Here is a 23,496-nt window from a genome sequence, read left to right on the forward strand (position 1 = left end):
TCTTTTTAGGGCAGCAGGCCCAGAGATTGGGGTCAGTTCTGGGGAGTGGGGCCAGACCCAGAACTCAGCCAAACAATGCTGTAGTCTTATCCTTGCCTCCTCCCTGATTCCCAGGGTCGTTAGGACTTGGCTGGCCATGCCACTGATCAGGCAGCTAGAGTCAGGGCTTGTATTCTCCACCCAACTGGTTTGGCACTCAGTTTGGGGTGGGGTGGGGTGAAATGATTCTAGGGAACTGAGACAACTAAGTTTTCCTGACATCAGAAGCCATGGGGCTCCCTGGAACATGGGACTTCTTCCAGGTCTTGGCAGCCCCTGCAGCCTCAGTGATCCCTGCTGTAACCCTGGAGAGGACCCTTTCCCTCTTCTGCAACTGGCATCCGGGTCTGCACCTATCTGCTGGGACAGGGGATGGGATGGGGGGTGTCTAGGCCTGGGGAACTACAGAGAGGCAGCCTGACTGGCTCTTCCTCACAGAATTTCCCTTTACTCTCCTCTCTCAGGCCTCTCTGACTCTGAAAGCTTGCCTCTCTCTTCCCAGCTGCTCCCCCACCCCACAAATGGGTAAAAATACCAAAGTTCCCACCACATCAGTAGCCAGAGCAATTATTTCAAATGGACCAGGCCCTCTGGGAGGCAGATCAGCTTCATGGGGAGACAACCCACCCCATGCCGGGAGCATGAGCCTGGGTCCCTGCCCAGCTCTGCATGTCCTGCTAAGGGTCCTGGGCCTCACAGCTGCAGCTGCCCATGGGTGGAGACAGAAAGATGGGGCTTCTTAGGCTGGGAGGGCTCTGGAGATGCAGGGCCAGTGAGCATTGAATTTCTGGTGTTCCTCACCCAACTGCTCCTGAGGGTTGATGAATGGCTGAGGTCCAGCCTGGGACAGCTCCGGGCAGCAGGGGATGCCCAGGAGCCAACCTCATGGAGTCCCTTCAGTTGGGGTGCAGGACACCTGGGCAGCCCGTTCTTGCCTGCAGCCCCCTATAGCTGGGAATTTCCCAACCACTAAACACAAGGCTGAATTGACAGGCCGCCTCCACCAGTGCTGGGACAATAGAGCCTTATGCCCTGGAAATCTGAGCCTGGGTGGGAGGCCAGGGCAGGTGGAGGCCTAGCTGTCTGCACTCAGGGAAGCCCTGCTCCCAGGATCCCACCCAGACCCACTGCCAAGACGGCACCAGGGCGATCCTGCCAGGGCCCCGCATGGCCCACCCAGGGAGGGAGGCACTGGGTGAGTTAGGCAGACAATGCCAGTCCCTCAATGGTCCCTCTGTGCAGGGTTCCCCCTCAGGACAGAAGGAAGGAACCATCTTCCGCCCGCTTCCTGCTGGGCGGGCATCAGGGCTCTGATGCTCCTGCTTGCACATCTGCGGCTCAGCGGGGTCCAGGCCTTGGCCTCTGAAAGAAGGCGGGGGACCGGGGTTGGGCGCGGGATCCTGTTCTCCGTGTCGTTGGCCCTCGCAGGCAGGGGTGGGGACCGGGCCTGGGGGTCGCCGATGTCCTTCCGACCAGGCGGCAGCAGCCTCTCATCTCCTGCCAGTGCCCGGGGCCGAAGGTACTGGGCACTGGCAGGTGTGCGGGGGCGGGGTCCCGGGGCTCTGGCTCAACCCTCCCTCCCTCCTCCCCGCCTCCGCGGCGCCGACCCTGGCCCGCCCCCTGCCCAGGCAGCTCTGTCTCGGGGTGGCCGCGGAGCCGTCGCCGCCTCACAAAGCTGCCTTTGTGTCCAGCGGCCTCCGCGGGACCCGCTGACGTCAGCCTCCGTGACCAGCCAGACAGGGCCGAGCGCGGGCGGCGGCGCCCCCTGGCGGCCGGAGGCGGAGGCGTTAACCCCGGAGCCCCACCCTGTCGAGGCCGGCTTTTCCCCCAGCCCGCCCCGACCACGTTCAGGCCGCGGCTGCTCCTGCTGCCCCTGGGAGAAAGTCCAGGCGCCGCGATGGCACTCAGGGCCCGCCCCACAAGCATCAACAGCCTTGTCATCTGCAGTTCCCTTCCCCAGCAACCCGCGGGCCCTTCCCACAGCCTCAGGGAGCTTTCCATCTTCAATGATCTGCAGCCCCCAGGCCCAGCCTGTGGCAACCATCACATGGTAATACGGGGCCTGTCACTACCCTTCAGGTTTGACGGGGGCCCTCTGGGGCAGGGACCTTTCAGAATGTCTCAAGGCCCCTACTGGCCTTCTGTTTAGTCAAGCCAGGACTGCATGCGGCCCACCTGGCTGTGTGGCCTTGGCAACGCACACTCTCCGGGCTTTGGTACCCAAGTCGTAAGTCACTTTCTCCTTCCGCGTTAGAGACGTGCCGGACACCCCTCCTGCTCCCGGTGTGGAAGAGCACCTTACAACAGTTCCCTTAGAAGCCAGTCCAGCTGCCCGAGACCCAAAGCTGCAGAGTGCTGGGAAGGTGGGGACACATGGCCCCCACATGTATGCTGCCTAGTCCAGGTGGGAGAAATGAAGCCCAGAGCTTCGGGCTCCAGGACGGCCAGGAAAGCTGAGTCAGGGCCAGGTTGAGGACGGAGGTTAAGACCACCATCACTTTGGCACACCGTAGCCGGGGCCTCTGCCCCTGGGAGCGAATACCCATCAGTTCTCGGTATTTTTTTTCTTTCTACATTTTATTATTTCAAACCAGGTGAACAATTCCATAAAACATGTGAAAAAAGCAAGGAAGTGTTCAACGCTGAAGGCCCCGGGCCTGGGACAAGGGAATGAGGGGTGTGGCCCCCCAGCAGGCAGCGGCGGTTCCTAGGTTAGCGCTAGGGAGCTACATTTTAGGTTAATGGAGCCTGGGCCCAGGACCGCTGGGGCAGGGTCCTCAGTGACGTTGGCAGTTGTCTGGAACAGCCCTTGGAACCCAATTCTGTGGAGGGCAGGGCAGGGTTGCGGCTCGCACAGGGGCGGCCAGCAGAGGGACGGGTGTAAACACGCAGACACACTCAAGGCACGGAGTCACTTGGAAGGGGGGCTGAAGGGGTTGCTGGTCAGGATCTGATAGTTTTAAATAGTTTTTCTCTAAAAAGTTTTCTAGATTTGCAGTTTTTTTTTTTTTTCCTTTACTTTCATTTTTTTTTTTTTTAAAAAGCTACGAGAATGAGTAGGTGGACTGTGGTCTCCAGGAATGGTGGCGTCTCACGCTTCTTGTGCTTTTTCCTTTGGGGCCTCCGAGCGGCTGGGGGGTAGGGGGACTGGGCAGGAGGAGGCTCCCTGTAAACATCTGGACTTGGGCTGGGGCAGGGGCTGGTGTTGGGCAAAGCTGGGGGTCCAGGCTGGAGAAGCAGGGGCCCCTCCAGACACAGCCTTGGGAGACTCAGCATGTCCCCTCTCCCCCATCACAGAAAAAGACAATGGTTAAAAACCAGAACAGATGCCCAGAAAGGGGGTACCATGGCCATTACCAGCACCTCAGACAAGGGCAGGCTTCAAACAGGGAGGCCCATGGCAACCCCTCCCCTACATCTGGAGCTGAGGGGATAGGGGGAGCTGAGAACAAAGAGAGGAAAGAGGAGAAAAGCGGCCGGGGGAACAGGCGGGGAGCGTGGTCTTCTTGCCCCCATCTTCTTCAAGGGTTGGGGGGTACAGAGTTGGCGGTGGCCCTGGAGGTGGGGGGAAAGCAGAGCATGGATCGGGAAGCAGCCAGGATGTGCCTGTCCCCCACCTCCCTCGACAATGACCCTTCTCCATTTTTCCTACCGATTTGTTACCAGGGACACAGTTGCCGCCCAGGAGCCAGTTTCTGTTGCTGGGTTACATGGGGGAGGGGAGTCTGTGGCACTGGGAGAGTCATCCCCACCTCCACCGGGGCCAGTGGGGCCAGCCTAAGCCCAGGAAGCTCAGACAGGTTGGAGGGCAAGAGCTGGAGGTGTGCACAGAGCTGGTGGTAGTGGGCAGGAGGGCTGGGGTCCGCTGGCCCAGGCTCGGCCAATGGCCTGGTGGGTGAGGAGGTGAGATTTCTCTAGGGAACATCAGAATGGCCTCTGGTTCTGTCCCAGGGCAAGGCCAGGCCCTTCTGTCTGGACCACTGGGCTGGGCCTGCTTGTATGACTTCCTCCATGCCCTGCACCCCACTCACTTGACCTCCTGATTCACACCCTGTGCCTCCTCCTCCCTTGTCCCCTGGTCACCTATTGCCCCTCCCCCCCCAGGTTCACCCCCCTTCCCACCCCCAGAACCCCCTGCTGGGGCTCCAGGCCCGCTTAGTTCTTCCCCAGCTCCCTGCCACAGCCCCTCTGGCTCACCATCCCGCCAGGCCCCGCTGCCCCTCAGAAGAGGCCGCAGTCCTTCAGGTTGTTCTTGATGATGACGTCGGTGACGGCGTCAAACACGAACTGCACGTTCTTGGTGTCGGTGGCGCACGTGAAGTGCGTGTAGATCTCCTTGGTGTCTTTGCGCTTATTCAGGTCCTCAAACTTACTCTGGATGTAGCTGGCTGCCTCATCATACTTGTTGGCCCCTGGGGAAGAGAAAATGGTGAAGACTTGTGTTGCATGTGTGGCAGGCAGGCCCCATCCTATATGTGCAGCAAGGGTCTGTGCGTGTGGATGGCCAGGCATACAACCTGTGTACACATGTGCACAATATGACAATGTGTGTGGCTGCCCATACATGCCAGATGTGCAAAGGGGTACCCTACTGTGTGAAGGAGGATGCCCAGGTGCACATGTTCAGGGGTACATGCTTGAGTGTGTTAAGGGCTCCACATGTGCACACATAACTATACAAGCCTAAGTGAGGCACCAGCCCCTGCAAATGTTCTAAGGTTACACTTCCGTCCAGTGGGGGGCGCCTGAGGGCCACCTGGTCACCAGGGGCTACTGGGGACAAGCAGCAACCCTCTGGAGGCCCTGTCCCCACAGTCCCCACACCTGTGTACTCAGGGAAGCAGATGGTCAGGGGACTGTGTGTGATCTTCTCTTCGAACAGGTCCTTCTTGTTGAGGAAGAGGATGATGGACGTGTCTGTGAACCACTTGTTGTTGCAGATGCTGTCAAATAGCTTCATGCTCTCATGCATGCGGTTCTAGGGGCAGAATAGCGAGGTCAACACTAGCCATCACTCCCTAAGCCCGCTGCCTCCACCTGCAGCATTCTCTCAGCCTCTCACCATCTCCTCGTCCTCAGCTAGCACCAAGTCATAGGCGCTCAAGGCTACGCAGAAGATGATGGCTGTGACGCCCTCAAAGCAGTGGATCCACTTCTTCCGCTCAGACCGCTGACCACCCACATCAAACATCCTGCAGATATAGGATCACTTTAGCTCCAGGAAGGGAGTGCTGGGGGAGGCTTTCTGCCCCATTTCCCAGGTTGGCTGACATCTGGAATCATCCACACTTGCCCACCTCATCCCTGGTTCTGGGCCTGGGGCTTGGACAGCAGGCAGGCTGCAGCCACATCAGGCAGGAGCAGCAGAGGCTGTGAGCAGCTGGCAGAGGTGGCATGGATCCTGACTGCTGGTTCACTAGGTGGTGAGGATGTGCTTGCCCAGAACATGTGAGCCTTGCAAAACCTCAGTGGGGCTGAGGGATCCTGGACCAGCCCCTACCTCTGCTACCCCAAAGGCTGGCAGGTCCTGCCCCTCCCACCTGTTTATATGCTTGCTCACTTGAAGTGTAGGTCCTTGAAGGTGAAGTGTGTCTCCACGATCCCCGTGGTCTTTACGCGGGTCCGTAACACATCTTGCTGCGTGGGGATGTAGTCACTCTGTGCAATGCGCTCCAGGTCATTCAGGTAGCTGGCGGTGGGGGGTGGGAGGGTCAGTGGGGGCCAACATGGGGCCACCTTACCTGGACCCTGGGCCAGCTGGAAGAGGTCCCTTCCCTCCCATGCCATTTCTCAGGCACAGCCCTTGCTTTTTTCCCTTTTTCTTTCTTTTTTTTTTTGAGACAGAGTGTCACTTTGTTGCCAGGCTGGAGTGCAGTGGCCTGACCTTGGCTCACTGCAACCTCCGCCTTCCAGGTTCAAGCGATTCTCCTGCCTCAGCCTCCTGAGTAGCTGTGACTACAGGCACGAGCCACCAAGCCCAGTTAATTTTTGTATTTTTAGTGGAGATGGGGTTTCACCATGTTGACCAGAACGGTCTTGATCTCTCGACCTCAGGTGATCCACCCACCTCGGCCTCCCAAAGTGCTGGGATTATAGGCGTGAGCCACCGCGCCCAGCCTAGGCACAGCCCTTGCTTCTTTAACCCCTACCTGCATTACCTCATTGCTCAAATGAAGAAACCTGAACTCAGAGCCCCCAGCCTCCCACCTGTAGAATGGGAATGGGAGGAGGTGCAGCTCTGTGGACAGCTAGCCAGCCAAGATCTAGTACCCAGGGTCTGAGCCAGGCCTGCCTCGGACAGGATCCAGGATGTTGGGGCTATAGGCAAAGAGGGTGGGAGGAGGCAAATTAGTCCTTCAGTGAAGGATTCAGGATGGGCGCAATTACGGCACTAGCCGCAGAGCAGCCTGGTGCGGTCCCTCAATGTGGTGCTGGACAGTTTAGGGCCTGCCAGGCCCAGTGGACTCTTTGTCCAGTACCCAATGAAATCTGGGCTCCTCAGGGGGAGGGCACAGACACCTGCTTGGCTGGGGTCCCAGGGGCTCCTCATTACCAGGTTCCCTTAATTAGTATCAAGGCTACCCCTGCAGGGTCCTACCTCTGCTGCCTGCCTCAATATCCCTGCCATGCCCCGGAGGCTGGTCCGAGGCCTCCGGGCTGCTGCCCAGAGCCGACTTCTTATTCCTGGGGCAAGGCTGCTGGGGCCGGCCCTTGGCTCCCACCAGCAACCAGGCCAAACCAGGCCAGAGGGAAATGATCTCAGAGTAGCAGGGACAAAACAGAAAAACAGGAAGGGCCATGGGGAACCAAGACGCATGTGCTGTGACCCGCATACCACGCCCCGCCCCCTTCTGCCAGAGCCCTCAATGTGGAGGCACCATGGTGCATTCCACACCAGCCTCTCCCTTTTCCCCAACAGGTGGGTTCGCCCCAGGGACCCCCTGCCTCGCTGCAGTCTTGGAGGGTTGCTGTGAAGAGGGGCTGGAGGAGCCCTGCTTCCTGTGGTGTTCCAATCCGCAACTCATCCCTGGGGGGGACTGTCAAGGCATAAACCTGCCTGGGAGAGCAGAGCCCGTGTTCACTCCCAAAACTGTGCTGGGCACACAGTGGGTGCCTAATGTCTGGAGAATGAAGCAAGAGAATGATGGAGAAGCGGGAGGTGGCCTGGAGATGGCTCTATCCCTGCTCCCTTTGAGTATCACGGGCACCAAGGTCCCTGCTGCTCTGACCGCCAAGCTCGCTGGTGGCTGGGCCAGAGATCTCAGGGAGGGGCAGTGGTGAGGCCTGGGGGCCCCCACAGCATTTGACTGTGACTCCACAGCTCCTGTAGGGGGTACCTATTCACAAGAGCATTCAGGCCATGTAAGGAGGGTAGGAGGAGGCTGTTCATGTGGCTGGGACAGGGCTTAGGACCCTCCTACTCCCACCCACCCTTGCTGAAATCCACCCTCTGGGTGGGCTCAGGATTGGATGAACAATAGGAGCAAAAGGGTGTTCCAGACAGAGGGGATTGGCTTAAGCAGAGATCAGGGAAGGCTAGAGTACAGGGACAGCAGCCTATCTGGTGACACCATCCAAAGCCTGTGGATGTCCCCTGCAGCCATCCTCAATGGCTATCAGCCTGTCTGTCCTGTTCCCCGTGGGTTCCTCAGCACCCTCCACCAGTCCGAGTACATGACAGATACTACAGGGAAGGAGTTCAGAACTGTGGAAAGGGTGCAGACCTGTCATGCCTCTGGGATTGCTGGGACCCCTTGTAATTCCTCAGCTGAGTCCTGGGTTCAGCCCAGAGCCAGCGAGGGTCAGAGCTGAGGTCCAGGGACTCTGACCTACACACACACCTGTCACCTCCCAGATAACTTCTTCCCCTGTGGCCCCCGCCAGCCAGCCTCCACAGCCTATGTTCAAGCACAGCCAGCTCTCCACCACCCCGAGGATGCTGCACATGCTATGCCCCTGCCTGGAATCCCCTCATCCACTCCTCCCCTGGTTGACTCTCCTTTAGAGCTCAGAATCCTGCTTTTGGGCCAACCCCACCTCTACCTTTTCACTAACATCCTAAATTGTCACTGCATGGGGACTTTGCTCCACTCATCACTGTGTCCTTGAAGACTTGCACAGGGCCTGGCACAGAACAGGTGGCAGCAAATGTTCTTTTTTTTTTTTTTTTGAGATGGAGTCTCGCTCTGTCACCCAGGTTGGAGTGCAGTGGCACTATCTTAGCTCACTGCAAGCTCCGCCTCCTGGGTTCACGCCATTCTCCTGCCTCAGCCTCCCGAGAAGCTGGAACTACAGGCGTCCACCACCACGCCTGGCTAATTTTTTTTTTTTTTTTTTTTTTGAGACGGAGTCTCGCTCTGTCGCCCAGGCTGAAGTGCAGTGGCTGGATCTCAGCTCACTACAAGCTCCGCCTCCCGGGTTTACGCCATTCTCCTGCCTCAGCCTCCCGAGTAGCCAGGACTACAGGCGCCTGCCACCTCGCCCGGCTAGTTTTTTGCATTTTTTTAGTAGAGACGGGGTTTCACCGTGTTAGCCAGGATGGTCTCGATCTCCTGACCTCGTGATCCGCCCGTCTCGGCCTCCCAAAGTGCTGGGATTACAGGCTTGAGCCACCGCGCCCGGCGCTAATTTTTTTTTTTTTTTGTCTTTTTAGTAGAGACGGGGTTTCACCGTGTTTGCCAGGATGGTCTCAATCTCCTGACCTCATGATCCACCCGCCTCGGCCTCCCAAAGTGCTGGGATTACAGGCATGAGCCACCGCGCCCGGCCTTCTTTTTGTTTTTTTGAGACAGAATCTCGCTCTGTTGCCCAGATTGGAGTGCAGTGGCACGGTCTCCACTCACTGCAAGCTCTGCCTCCTGGGTTCATGCCATTCTCCTGCCTCAGTCTCCCAAGTAGCTGGAACTACAGGCGCCCGCAATCATGCCCGGCTAGTTTTTTGTACTTTTAGTAGAGACGGGGTTCACCGTGTTAGCCAGGATGGTCTCGATCTCCTGACCTCGTGATCCGCCCACCTCGGCCTCCCAAAGTGCTGGGATTACAGGCGTGAGCCACTGCGCCCGGCCGCAAATGTTCTTTAGAAGACCGTATGTCAAGACAGATCAGACTCAACTGGAAGAGATGTACTGTATAAGCCATCTGCCTGTCATTCCTTCTGGTCGTTCAGTAACGTGTCACCCACCTACCCCCCAAACCAAAAAACACCAGGGCCTTGGTTAACGGTCTTCGGTTTCACGAGCAAAGACCAGCAGTGTCCTTCTGGGGGTTCTCAGGCCCTCCAGTCCAGCCTTTAGTCCTCCCCCAGCCCCTGCCCTGCCCAGCCCCTCAGAGCACTCACTAGGCGGCTGAGTCGTTGAGCTGGTATTCCCTTGAGCGGCCAAAGCAGGCCTGCACACCATGGTCAGCCCAGAGCCTCCGGATGACGCCGGACAGGTCATCGGGGAGCACGCCTTGCTCCTCGGCGGTGCAGGACAGTGCAAATAGCTGCCTGGCGTCGTCCTGGGCACAGCGGCGGGTGGTCAGGCAGTTGAAGGAATGTACCCCCACTCTGCCAGAGGCAGGGAAACCTCTGGAATGGGGCCCAGGCTAGGGTATTCTTGGATTCCCTAGGATGAGACTTGCCCTAAAACTTTTTTTTTTTTCTTTTTTCTGCGATGGAGTCTAGCTCTGTCACCAAGGCTAGAGTGCAGTGGGGCGATCTTGGCTCACTGCATCCTCCACCTCCTGGGTTCAAGCGATTCTCCTGCTTCAGCCTCCCAAGTAGCTGGGACTACAGGCACGTGCCACCATGCTCGGCTAATTTTTGTATTTTCAGTAGAGACGGGGTTTCACCATGTTGGCCAGGCTGGTCTTGAACTCCTGACCTCAGGTGATCCACCTGCTCAGCCTCCCAAAGTGCTGGGATTATAGGCATAAGCTACCACACCCAGCCACCCTGAAACCTTTTGGGAGGTGGGAGAGGGTGGGGCGGAGGGCACATACCGCTCTGGAGGGGTCGGCAAAGTCGATCTGCAGGTTGCCCATGGCTTTGACAATGGCCATGATGGACTGGATGGTGTTGCTGTAAACAACCGCCCGGTACTGCCGGCATTCCTCCTCGGAGTAACCATCCTCGTGGATGATCCTGATAGCCAGGGACCAGGAAGGTTAGCGTCCCCAGGGCACTGGAAGTTCCCACAGCTGCCTGGGGCTGCTGGGACCTGCTTCAGAGAAGGGAAAACTGCCCCTGACCCACTGGGACCTGAGGATAAGTGACTGCCTCTGAGAAGGTTCTGGGCCTGGCTAAGACTGGCTGGGTCTGTAGTTGGGGGCAGTACAGGCCCAGAGGATGAAGAGGGGAAGTTGGAATTTGGGCACTGCCTCTGGGAGACAGCACTTACTTCATCTGCTTGACGATGGTGCTCTTCCCTGACTCCCCAGCACCTGGAACAGAGGGCACAGGTGGTCAGGGGGCAGGCCCAGAGGGGCTCCACAGGCACAGAACAAATGCCCAGACACCTGTAGCCCAGGAGGCGGAACTAACCATCCTACCAGCTGCACCATGAGATGGAGGCAGCTGGGCCTGGTGGGCAGTTGAGCTACCAGGAATGCAGCTGGCAAGGCCACAGTGGTCAAGGTAACCTAGAGCACCTGTGCCCCATGGCAGACTCTCTGCAGGCCTTTGCCTCCCACAAGCTCTGCTGCCCACCATGGCTCCCCATTGTCCTGGTTGAGTTCAGGGGTCTTGGCTGGAGACTTGGCCAGACCTAAAGGAGTCAACCTGTTCTCACATACATAGGCTCATCAACCTGTGCAGCTGGTGCATGCCAATATGGTACCCTGGACAGAGCTGGCAGGAAGATGCCCTGCATACTCCATCCAACAGGGTAGCAGCCCTTCTTCTCCCCACACTCTCAGCCTTAGCAACCAGGGCCCTAAGCAGAAGCACAGCGTCACACTTCAGCTTTCTGGACATGGCCCAATGCCCCGCCCTCTGCTCACTGCACCCAGGTCTGCCCTGAGCAGATGGAGGCTAGAAGGCTAGAATCTGGGAGACCTACAGTATAACTAACACAGAAACGTACTGACTCATGAATCTGGGAGACCTGCGATGTATTTCACACACCCACACCCACACACGCCCATACTGACTCAAGCTTTTCCCTGGCCTGGTACAGCCCTGGCCCATATTTCTCCTTAGCTGGTACTGAGATTTGCTGCATTCTCTCCTGTGTTAGTCACAGAAGATACTGTTTCTGTTCCCATTCTACAGATGAGGACATTGAGGCTCAGAAAAATAAAATATTGATCTAAGATCATGTAGCCAGGACTCAGAAGGGCAAGAGGGTGGAGGGAACCCATGATGCCAGGTCCACCCTGCCATTCTCAAAATGTGGCTAAGACTCTGCCAGACAATGCCCTGGGGAGGTGTTTAAAAGGGCAGATTCCACTGGGCGCGATAGCTCACGCCTGTAATCCCAGCACTGTGGGAGGCCGAGGCAGGTGGATCACCTGAGGTCAGTAGTTCGAGACCACCCTGACCAACATGTCGAAACCCCATCTCTACTAAAAATAACAAAAACTAGCTGGGCATGGTGGCAGGTGCCTATAATCCCAGAGGCTCGGGAGGCTGAGGCAGAAGAATCGCTTGAACCCGGGAGGTGGAGATTGCAGTGAGTCGAGATCATGCCATTGCACTCCAGCCTGGGCAACAAGAGCGAAACTTGGTCTTTAAAAAAAAACAAAAACAAAAACAACAACAAAAAAACAGACTTCCAGGTCCCATCCCAGATAACAGAGCCAGATCTTGAGAAGTGCAGCCCAGGAGGCTGTATTACCCAGGGAGTCTGTGTGAAGAAGGACCAGGAGGGCCACCCAACTCCCTGGCTGGGGGCCAGAGGGAGTGGAGGCAAGGCCTCACCTTGACCTTGCTCCCTTGCTGCTGGCTGTCTTGAGCTCCAGGTCGAATGGCCCCCAGCTGGGCCCTGCTGTTCTTCCCAGACCCCTCTGCTCCTGCCCCATCACTGCCAGTCAGACCTGCAGCTGCCAGGTACTACCTGTAGCCACCTCCAGGGCCCTGCTCATGCTGTTCTCTTTGCTGGGAATATGTGCCCCATGCCCCATTCACAGTGTCTCAATTCTGATCACTGTGGCACGTCTGTTCCTCCGTACAGCTTAGCTGGGTGGGCAGTGCGGTCTGTGCAGAGGTCAAACTTGGGTACTCGGGCCAACCTCACCAGTATCCCTCGGGGCTGGTCAAAACTACCTCAGAAGAATGAAGGTGCTAACACACAAACAAACACAAGCAGTAACAATAACATCGGTGGCCAGGCGCGGTGGCTCAAGCCTGTAATCCCAGCACTTTGGGAGGCCGAGACGGGTGGATCACGAGGTCAGGAGATCGAGACCATCCTGGCGAACACGGCGAAACCCCGTCTCTACTAAAAAATACAAAAAAAACTAGCCGGGCGAGGTGGCGGGCGCCTGTAGTCCCAGCTACTCGGGAGGCCGAGGCGGGAGAATGGCGCAAACCCGGGAGGCGGAGCTTGCAGTGAGCTGAGATCCGGCCACTGCACTCCAGCCTGGGCGATAGAGCGAGACTCCGTCTCAAAAAACAAAACAAAACAAAAAAAAACAGTAACATCGGCAATATCGACAGCAAAGCTATATGAAAACAGCGCTCACCATGTGTCGGATGCTGTTCTACATCAATGACACCCACCAACTGCCATCTCCACAGCAATCCTGGGAGGTAGGTTCCACTCTCACCCCGCTCTAACCAATGAAGGAACTGAGGTCCAGGGAGGCTGAGGTCACAGGTTAGAGTCCCCTCTGCAGGGAGCGCACCTGTCCACCATGCAGTCCCTCCTAGAACTGTCCTGAGTGCCCGGTACTGCAGCGGAGCCACACAGTCCACCTGGCACTGGGTTCACTCCCTGTCTCCCCAGGCAGACTCTAGGCCATGTGTGCAGCGCTCAACAAGCAGCAGCAGGCATTGGGACATGGTGGAAGGCCGTGCCAAGGCCCCTGCCCACCTTCAGCCCCCTACGCCAGAGACCACCCTGAGGGGAAGGGCCTGAGCCCTCCTCACAAATGCCACCAGGCATCTGCAATCACTGAGCTTCTGACTGTCCCAGGCCTGCTTTCCAGGATGAGGGGAGGGGATGTGGGGAGATGGGGAGTGACAGCTAGTTGGGTATGAGGTTTCTTTTTGAGGGTGGTGATTATATTCTGGAATTAGATAGCAGTGATGGTTGCACAACCTTGTGGACACACAAATGTGCAGGCCCTGGGCAGGCTGGGGCGCCATGGCTGGGGCAGCAATCCCCTCTATTGCTTTAGCCCCTGGGCACTACAGGCGCCAGGCCCAGTATCTTCACTGGGGTGTATACCAGGGCATATACCAGCACCACTTCCTCCCCATTGGGCAGTGCATGGCAGAGGGGCAGCCAGGATCTCCACACTAACACTCCTCCACCTGCCAATGGGGACATGGGGATAGGTCCCAGGAAAGCCTCACAGTGATGCTCCATCACTAAGGCCCATTCCCCTGGGGCTCAAAGCACCCACTGGGGCAGGGAAGGCAGTAGTAGCCACCTGACTATCCTCCCCATTGGCTCCTCCAGAGCAGGAGAAAGAACCAGGAGCCAGTCACAGCCAGGACGGGGGGAACTGAAGGAGCAGAGACCAAGGATGCCAAGTCATGAGTCTCCATGCAGTCCCCAATGAGGCAAGCCGAGACTCAGCAGGGAAGCTACCCAGGGGACGGAGAACTTGAGGTCTAGGGTGAAAGCTGCCCCCTCTTGTGTGACTTCAGGACTCCTGCCCACTTGAGGCATTAGTTTCCCTATCTGGCCACTGGGAGTGAAGAGGGGGTCTGGCCCTTTGACCACTCTTAGTAGGTGATATGGGCCGCTTTGCGACCCTGCTGAGGGGCAGTGATAAGGGTACAAACTTGCTTTGCATCTGATTTTCCTAGCAGCAGCTAGACCTGGTAGACATGAGGTAGGCAGCACAGAGCCAGTCATGCTAGAAGCCAGGATATCTGCTCCCTGCCCCAGCCCCGGGAAGGCCCACTTCCCTGTCCCCCTCGAGTTTCAGTTTCCCCTCCTAAGGCCTCTTAAATGTTAAGAGAACATTCTCTACCCCCAGCAGGGGTCACTGAAAAAAGACCTCCACTTGACAGGTAAGCAAATCAAGGTCATGGAGCCTCTATCCCTAGACTCAGGCTGGTCTCTTTGTCTTACCAGCAGCTGTGACTCAGGCGGGAAGTAGTGAGTGGCAGGACAAGGGCGTGGTGCTGGCAGTCAGGCAGGAAGCAGGGGGAACAACGGGACAGAGGCAGGGGCACAGCCCAGGAGCAGCTCCAGCAGAGAAGGGGGCCAGGAGCAGAGGTGGCTGGAGCCCCAGTATGGCATCTGGATGGAATGGGTGGGGTGAAGAGCTCTCGGGCAGCCGACAGGCTAAGTGCTCTGGCAGCTGTGGCAGTAGCCTCACTCTCCACATCTCTGGCTGGGTCCCCTTTCCATCAGGACCTGATGGATATCTCCTACCAGGTAAGATGGCATGAGGCTTATCTGTGAGTTTTGCATGCATCCAGCTCCCCTCCCACCTGCCTCTGAGGAGTGGCTGAGTCCAGGTTTTTCTTCTTTTTTTTTTGAAACAGAGTCTCGTTCCATCGCCCAGGCTGGAGTACAATAGCATGATCTCGGCTCACTGCAACCTTTGCCTCCCAGTTCAACCTCTGCCTCCTGGTTCAAACGTTTCTCCTGCCTCAGCTTCCCCAGTAACTGGGACTACAGGCATGTGCCACTACGCCTGGCTAATTTTTGTATTTCTAGTAGAGACAGGGTTTCACCATGTTGGCCGGGCTGGTCTTGAACTCCTGGCCTCAAGTGATCCACCTGCTTCGGCCTCCCAGAATGCTGGGATTACAGGAGTGAGCCACCGTGTCCAGCCTGAGTCCAGATTTCTGCAAAGATGCTGAGTAGGGGAACTGAGGCAATAGAAGGTGGCATGAGTCAGCCCCTCCTGCCCGCAGAGGGCTCCACCAAGTGCTCTATCCCTAGAGAGGCCTGCAGAGGTTTCCTGGGGTGGCCTTGATATCCCCACTGAGTCACACCTCTTCCCACCAAGGAAGAAACCTCTGCAGCCTTTGCCCTGTGACGCAGCTGCTGGGCCCACAGCAGGTGGGCAGTAATCGCAGTGATGTGCTGGGTGGTGGCAGCTGCTCTGCATTAGAACATCTGCTTCCACTTTGGGAGTGCTGAGCCCCAGAGGAGGGAACCGATGAGAGAAGGGAGACAGTACCACTCCACCTGCGCAAACAAGACCAGCAGGGCCCCTGCAGCAGGAGAGACAGGCCCACAGGTCTGGTCGCTTGATGCTTATTCTGGGCCCCAGCATTCAAGTCACAGCATCTGTTCGTCTTGGACCCTCTAACTCCTTAATAGGCTTTGATCTGCTGGGAGGCTGAGACTTGCTGCTGTCCTTTCTGGCTCCAGCTTCCCCTGGGCAGAGCTGTTAAGCCTCAAGCGGCCAGCCAGCTCACCTCCCATTTTCAGATCCTCTCCCAGAAGGAGGTCCAGACTTGCCACAGCCCCGATGTCCACTCTGATGCTTCCTGAGATCCCCAAGAGCTTCAGCTCCTTTCCTGCCCTTTCTCTGGCACTTCATCTGTGAAATGGGACAACACTGTCTCCTTCTGAGAGATGGGTAAGGATTAAATGCAAAGCTCTTCTCACAGTGTGGGGCACATGGTGGGCATGTAGGTAAAAGTTATCACTATTTTTCTACCTTTTGAAAGAGTACAGATTTCCCCAAACCTCTCATTTCCTGCAACCTGCAGAGAAGACTGCTGTGGTCATCTCATTTGAAGGAGAGCTTCTGAAGGCTTTCAGATAAAGAGCAGATGAAGAGCAATGGACAGCAGCTAACAGGCTGATTCAGAGCTGTGGTGGTTCCCTGCTGGGACTCAGCATAACCTGGGACAGGAGTCAGAGCTACTGGCTCCTCTGCTGGCTTTCCGCTCTGTGTCGTCACTTCCCTTCCGTATAACCGGGCACTCCTACACAGCTGGGGCCTCCTTCCTGCCCAGGAGCCTCACTGCTGACATTGCTCACTGGCCCCACACACCCAGAAAGCCGGGCAGAAGACCTCCCTGGAGAGAACCCCCATACTGGTGGGCTCCGTGGGAACACGTGGGGCCAGGGAGAGCGGCCAGCTGACGTGGCAGGCCCGAGGGCAGAGATTCTCAGAAGCAGCAGCGGCTGGGACCACAGGGTAGACTTGGGCAGCGGCCCAGCTCAAACCCACAGCACCAGGCCCGCCCACACTGCCACAACTCCCCAGCCTATCCCAGTGGGACATGGTGGGGCAGGTGGGAGTAGTCCTGAGCCCACCACAAAGGCAGCCCAGACACCACCTCCCACTGTCATCCCAGGAAGGCGCCACATCTCCAGCTCAAACTGTGGTTCTCAGATCCCGCGCACCCCCTCGTCCCCTGCAGTCCTAGGGACCCAGGTCCCGCCACCACCAGGGGATGCCCGCCAGCCAGAGACACTATGGAAGGAGGTGGGGGCTGGGAAACACTGGGGAGCGTTTTGTTTCAGAAAAGCAGCCACAGCCAGGGGAGGCTGGGGAAGGTGCCCCACCCACCAGCCCGTCCCTGGGAAGCCCCCAGCCTGCAGACTCCGCACACACAGAAACCATGGCAACGGGAGGGAGGGGCAGAGGCCGGGCCAGACAAAGGCCCTCTGAGCCCCGCCCCTGGCGTCTCTTCCTTCCTCCAGGTGTTGCTCTCTGGCCCCCCTCATTCCCTCCGAGGAGGCTCAGCACGGGTCCGGCACTGGGAGGCAGGGACTCGAGGTCTTGAAAGGGACTGGCAACACCCCCACCCGTGTGTGTGGCATGGCCCTATAACGGATGCCTGAACAGACCAGCGGACTCCACACCTCCCTCCTGCCAGTCTCTGGAACTCGGCTGCCTCCAGCGACTTCCAGGGGTTCACAGTGCCCATAAGGGCAGCACTGCCAACCGGGGCCTGGCTTGCTACTGCCAAGTCAGAGATCTCTGTGTTAGGGAAACTGAAGCCTAAGGTCTTGCCCACACATGGGAAAGGCTTTCTGGGGCACGGTGTGTCTCCCTCAGTGGAGCCCTTTCCACTGCAGAGAGAAACTCTGGCACCGGGTGAGGAAGGCTGGCCTGATATAAAGGAGGCTCCAGAACTGTTCATCGTTGGCCCCTCAGGCCCCAGGTACTGCTCTGTGCAGGAGCCAGGAGGTGCTGGACAAGACCCAGATCATGTGGAGCTGGGCCATTTGGCACCGTCTCCCCAGAGGCCTCTTCATTTCAGGCATCCCTCCGCTGTTCCCAAGGCACCTGAATGACGTCTCTTCCCTTCTGACTCACAGCAGTGGACTCTGGGAAAGATAACGGGAGCCTAGACCTCATCTATGAAATGCACCCCTTGAGGGAGGGTGCCAAACCCAAGGCCTGCCCTGAGTAGCATCCCTCAGATCTTCAAAGTCACCTCAAACTGCCTCAGGGCCCAACCCAAACCAGCAGCTGTCCTTGTGTCCACAGGCCAGGAGACCATGCTAAGAATCACAGCATTGGCGGGGCGTGGTGGCTCACGCCTGTAATCCCAGCACTTTGGGAGGCCGAGGTGGGCGGATCACCTGAGGTCAGGAGTTAGAGACCAGCCTGACCAACATGGAGAAACCCCATCTCTACTAAAAATACAAAATTAGCCGGGTGTGGTGGCACATGTCTATAATCCCAGCTACTCTGGAGGCTGAGGCAGGAGAATCACTTGAACCTGGGAGACGGAGGTTGCGGTGAGCTGATATCTCATCATTGTACTCTAGCCTGGGCAACAAGAGCGAAACCCAGTCTCAAAAAAAAAAAAAAGAATCACAGCATTATAGGTTCTAGTACTGGACACAGAGAGGGAAGAGGCCAGTCTGAGGTCTCACGGTAAGGAATTGGACCCTCTGGGACCCAGAGTCTTCGGTGGCCATGAGGATGCACAGGTCTCTACTCTGTGCATGGCCTCACTCATGGCCCAGAGAGGCTTGGACGCTTCTGCTCTGGCTCTCCTAAGCCTCCCTCAGCCCCCTCAGCCCCCTCAGCCCCTTAAGGCCTGACCTGGCAACACAGCAAAACCCTTAGGAACCCCTACAGGAGAGGGCAAGACCCCACTAGGCCACAACACTGAGATTCGGAGGTCAAGGAGCAAGAGGAACCAGCCTCATCAACTATCATGCAGTCATCAGCCGACACCATGGCTACATTCCGCTGCCACACAGCATCACACATGCACCCAGCACTGAGCCTGTACTCACGGTGGAGCCCTAAGGAACAAGCTTTCCTTTTATTCCTCTGGACAATTCCCAGTCTCAGGGGCCCTCATCATGCACTTCAATAGCTTCTGAACCTTCCCCAGGTTTGGTCTCAGTCTAAGACTGGGGCTTGTGGGAAAACAAGCATAATATTAGGGAAAGAATGAAGTCCTAAGTTGCCAGCTATAACTTGAGCATCACTGTGAGGGGATACGGACTAGGAGGAAAAGCGGGAAGTCAAAAGGTGCAGCTGTGGCCGGGCATGGTGGCTCACACCTGTAATCTCAGCACTCTGGGAGGCCGAGGCAGACGAATCACTTGAGGTCAGGAGTTCGATACCAGCCTGACCAACATGGTGAAACCCCATCTCTACTAAAAATACAAAAATTAGCTGGGTGTGGTGGCGTGCGCCTGTAGTCCCAGCTACTCAGGAGACTGAGGCAGGAGAATCGCTTGAACCCAGGAGGCGGAGGTTGCAGTGAGCGGAGATCATGCCACTGCACTCCAGCCTGGGCGACAAAGTGAGACTCCATCTCAAAAAGAAAAAAAAGCAGGGGGTTCCCCCATGACCACATGGCTGTAGAAAGATTCATACACAGTCTTGGGTCCCACCTTCCAAGTCAGACAGCTTCCTTTCCGTCTGCTAAAAGAGGAATTGAGGCCCGGGAGCCAGGGCCCATAGGCACATGCAGAACACACATGCACCCACACTGTCTGCCTGCTGTCCTGCCTGATCCGTTACTTCCAGCCAGCACAGACTCCTAAGGGGCCATGGCAGCTGGAGGCAAGCGCTTGGCCACCACATGGGTCATGTCCTGGCGTCTCTGTTTCTTGTGTAAGTGCATAAAATCCCTGAGCTTCAGTTTGCCCATCAGTGAAATGGGTGGAATATTAGTCCCAGCCTCACAGGATTAACTGTGACAAGATAATGAACAATTCAGCTCCACACAACAGTCAAGGCTCAATCAGAGACAGCTGTGGTTATCACCTGAGGGGAAATAGGCCCAGTGAATGCAGCCCTAGACCCAGTGAGTAGGTGCTGTCAGCAGAGAATCCTTAGGCTGAGGCAAGGGCTCCTTTGTCCGCCCCCAGCAGGGGAAATCCAGAGTGAGCTCATCTCAGGGCTGCTGCTGCATTTCCAGGCATTCATCTCAGCCTGTGGCTGGCCTTCCGGCTTTGGAGAGCAATGGCCGCTCGGGAATCTAAGAGCGGCCCTCTGCCTTCCTGCTAGCCCTCCCGCCAGTGTCCCTCTCCCAGCCACAACTTCCTGTGGCCAAAGAAGGGGCCTGGAATCCTTCTCGGAGGCACCACCTTCTCTGGGATCCTGGGCCTGACGGTTGCTGGGGACAACTACCTGGACTGGCTCCACCTCAGTGACCGCCACTAGAATGGCCCACAGGAGTGCACAGATAAGCCTGGGCAAGTGTTCACCTCCTAGACCCTTCCAGTTGGCAAAGCCCTGGGGGGCCCTTGGGCTCTCACCCCCACCCTAGCACCAGGCAGCCCTCTGGCCTCTTCCTCTTTTGGGCTCCTCCTCCCCCAGCTGCTTCCTCCTTTTCCTCTGGTGTGGACACCATTTCCCCGAGAGGCCCAGCCCTGCCCTGCCAAGTCGTGCAGACTTCACTACCTCCTCCTTTCCGCCTGGGGCACACACAGTAGGTGCTACCAACACCTCCTTTGCATATCCTGAGGCTGTCAGCAGCCTTGGAGCCTCCAGATTCCTCCAAGCCATAAGGATATCTTCTCCCAACAAGGCTGAGATGACCCCACCTTTAGGCCTTTGCTCAGACTGGTGTGGTGCTGCCTTTCAAGCCTTGTAAATGTGCACAGAGGCCGACACAGAAAAACCATCCCAGCAAATGTTTGGTTATTCCATAAAGATTCTTCCTCCCCAGCCACCAAGAGCAGCCACAGCCCCAAGAAGTAACATCAGAGTGAGGGTGGGGTTGGGGTTTAGTAAGAACAAGAGCTTCAGGCTAGAAGGGCCGGGTGGGGCTGGGCAGACGGGCCCCACCCTGCACCTGTAGCTGAGGGAAGGGCTGCCTGAGAGCATCAGGTACCAGGGACACCATCAAAGGGCCCAATCTTTTGCCTTCCCCAAAGCACCTTGCAGAGCACTCTTAGGCAGGGTGCATCACCAGTGGCCTGGCCAGAACCTGCTGACCCCTTTCCCCTCCTCGCTGAACTCCTAGGACAGGACTCCTGGCCTGAGATGCTGGGAAGATGAGACTATTCCCTGGCCTGTACCTTGCCCCCATCTGCCCAGTCCTGCCTTCCCCCACAGTACAATGGGATGTAGGGGAGGCCGCACTCAGGCTCTGGGGTGACAGTCTCCTCCTCTGCTGTGGGTGGGGTGGGGGGAGTCCCTAGTTCCTCAGTGGCTAAGAGCTTGGGTGGACAAAGCTTCCTCCATCCTGTTCCCGCCAAGTGAATGGGTGGCTTTTAGAGACAGACTGAGGAGACACAGCCAGGGACCAAGAACTGAGATCAAGGGCAGAGTATACAGGACCTGTGTGTCTGCCTGTGGCCCCAGTAGCCCCAAGTGCACCTACTGCCCCACCCCTGCAGTTCTGGAGGCCTACGGACCTTGCTGGGATCTGACCACACCCCACCTTCAGCACTACCTGCTGCCACTTGCTAGGCAAACAGATGTTCAAGGGCCTGGGACATCAGTGATGCCACTCAGTGACCCTACCTCTCAGGCCACCCAGGGCCAACGCCTGACAAGCTGCCCAGGGTCAAAGGGGTCCTGGACCATCCCCAGGCCCCACCCGGCAGCCTAGGCTCCACACATAGTGGGTGGTGTGATGCTGCCTCAGGGCTTCTGGCATGGAAGCCCATGTCCCGCAACTGGCTTGACTTCTACCTCCAGCCACAGCAGAGGAGCTCATTCCCTGTCCTCACACCTGCTCTGCCCTCAGTCTGGGGTTCCCCTCCCCCACCCTGTTTGGGATGTCCCCAGCTGAGCTCCAGCTGCCCTGATTCACCTAGTCTCTCAGCTCAGAGTTATCCCTTGAAGGACCTAGTCTCACTCCTACCCTAGAGGTATGACCTCATGTTGGCTGTGCTGACACTGGCGTGACAGGCAGGGGCTGAGCCTAGCAGAACTGGGCAGGATGCAGGCAGAGGGGGTCAGCTATGGCTTGGACCCCTGATCACTCCTTGGTGTGGGAGCTCCATCCCTGCCTGCTCCTGCAGACAAAGCCCCGCCAAGCCTGGGGGAGGGGTGGGAAGAAGAGACTCAGAGGCCCAAGCCGCCCCGCCCCCCATTCAAGTGCTAATGAGCTCCAGAGTGAAGGAGAGGGCTGGGGTAGAATGTAGGGGCGGAGGCCAGCCTGGGTGGGTACTGGCACCTGGCACCCAGGGCCCTGCCACATCTCCAAACCTAGACCCCCAGAGGTCGAAGGTCCCCAGGGCAGTCTGTTACTCCTGCTGGCACCAACTATCTGCACGCTTTGGGCTCCCCACTTGCTGTGAACAGCTGCCTGAGGCCAGGGGAGGGGGTTCCCCAGGGCCGCAAACCAGGGCCAGGCAGCCTCTAGGATGGGAGACTCCTTCTCACCAAACTCTCAGCAGTGGGTCCCTCATCCATTTTTTCTTTCTTTCCTTTCCTTTCTTCCTTTCTTTTTTTTTTTTTTTTTTTTTTGAGACAGAGTCTTGCTCTGTCCCCCAGGCTGGAGTGCAGTGGCGCGATCTCGGCCCACTGTAACCTTCACTTCCCAGGTTCAAGTGATTCTCATGCCTCCCGAGTAGCTGGGGTTACAGGCTCACACCATCACACCTGGCTAATTTTTGTATTTTTGTAGAGATGGGGCTTCACCATGTTGGCCAGGCTGGTCTTGAACTCCTGACCTCGGGTGATCCGCCTGCCTCCACCTCCCAAAGTGCTGGGATTACAGGCGTGAGCCACTGCGCCTGGCCTTCCTCACCCACTTTTCATACCTCCAGGCTTTGGTGGACTGTCCCTGTAACACCTATGGCTGCAGGGAGGCACTCTGCCCCCAGGTTATGAGTGGAGAGCAGGACTCCTGCCAGGGCTTCACCTGATGCTGAGTTTCTCAGCCAGTGCCATAGGTGGAACTGGGATTCGAACTCAGGTCTGGATTACCCCATGGGCTGGTCCAGGGAGGGTGGCCCTTTCCCCCCAGGCCAGGAAACACCCACCCAAGCTCTTGGGAATACAGGCCAAGTCTTGTATTCCCGCTGCAGTGCTCTTGTCGAGTTGGTCCCTCTGCCCCCAAGTCCCTAGCCCTGGCAAATGGTGTTCATCCTTCACAGCTGCCCAGCAGACGCCTCCTCCAGGAAGCCCCCCGCTTCACAGGCACCACTAGAGTCTAACCCACTACCCAGCCAGCCAGAATCCCAGGCTAGCCCTTCCCATCTATCTCCAGCTAGACCAGGCTCCAGTGGCTGCCCCAGGATTATACTTACTCCTCTCCCAGGAGCTCTGCCCTGTTCATGGACATGTTCAATCACTTCATTCTGTCCATATATACTCATTAGGCATCTATAGTATGCCAGTCCTTTGCAAGAGACACAGATAGGAGAGAGGTCACAAAACCCCCTTTCTTCTCTTGGTAAACTTCATTGAGCCCTTGCTATGTGCAGTCTCTGTGCTGGCCAGTACCAGGACCCTCACAGCATTGCTCTGGTCTGAGCCCCAGGGCTGCAGGGCAGCCCCAGCTATACCAGCCAGCTCAAGCTCGACTGTGGCTACTGGAGTGTCAGAGACAGCAGCCCTCTAGCAGCACACCAAAAGCCTGAGTTGGAAGGAAGAATCCAAAGCCACTCTGCTCAGCAGGAGTTCCGCACTGCGGGGGGTAAGACCTGTCTCTTAGGTGCCAGCATAGCCTGTGGTGGGGCTGGGAAGAAACAGCCTGAAGAACTTTTCTCAGTGTCCCCTCAATGCTGGTCACCAACCCTGCGGTGGGCCTGTGGGCCCTTGCCACCTGACCACAGTACACGAACTGCCACTCAGTTTACTCCTCTATCTACACAAAATCAGGTTCAGAGGATACTTCCTTCATTCATCAAACAGATGAGAAGCACCCAGTAGATGCCAGGCTCCATGCTGGGCACAGAAATGAAGAGGACTTAGCCCTGCCCTGCAGTCTCCAGGCATCTGAGGGGGGAAACA

At 57.3% G+C, this 23,496-nt stretch overlaps 1 protein-coding gene across 2 annotated transcripts in view; it reads right to left on the minus strand.

Moving 5' to 3' along the window:
* Nucleotides 1-2,597: 2,597 nt before the first annotated feature.
* The window catches only part of GNAI2 (G protein subunit alpha i2), a 31,705-nt gene continuing 10,806 nt past the window's right edge, over nt 2,598-23,496 (minus strand). For both annotated transcript variants that reach the window (XM_010369319.1, XM_010369310.2), the window contains exons 2-9: nt 10,419-10,461; nt 10,021-10,162; nt 9,377-9,537; nt 5,600-5,728; nt 5,102-5,231; nt 4,864-5,017; nt 4,237-4,451; nt 2,598-3,594 (exon numbers count right to left, since the gene is read on the minus strand). In XM_010369319.1, the coding sequence (XP_010367621.1) occupies nt 4,261-4,451; nt 4,864-5,017; nt 5,102-5,231; nt 5,600-5,728; nt 9,377-9,537; nt 10,021-10,162; nt 10,419-10,423 (912 nt within the window). In that variant the 5' untranslated portion in view covers nt 10,424-10,461 and the 3' untranslated portion in view covers nt 2,598-3,594; nt 4,237-4,260. The remainder of the gene's footprint in view (nt 3,595-4,236; nt 4,452-4,863; nt 5,018-5,101; nt 5,232-5,599; nt 5,729-9,376; nt 9,538-10,020; nt 10,163-10,418; nt 10,462-23,496) is intronic.

This window comes from Rhinopithecus roxellana, chromosome 1 (genome assembly GCF_007565055.1).
Source record: "Rhinopithecus roxellana isolate Shanxi Qingling chromosome 1, ASM756505v1, whole genome shotgun sequence".
In the NCBI taxonomy this organism is placed as follows: domain Eukaryota; kingdom Metazoa; phylum Chordata; class Mammalia; order Primates; family Cercopithecidae; genus Rhinopithecus; species Rhinopithecus roxellana.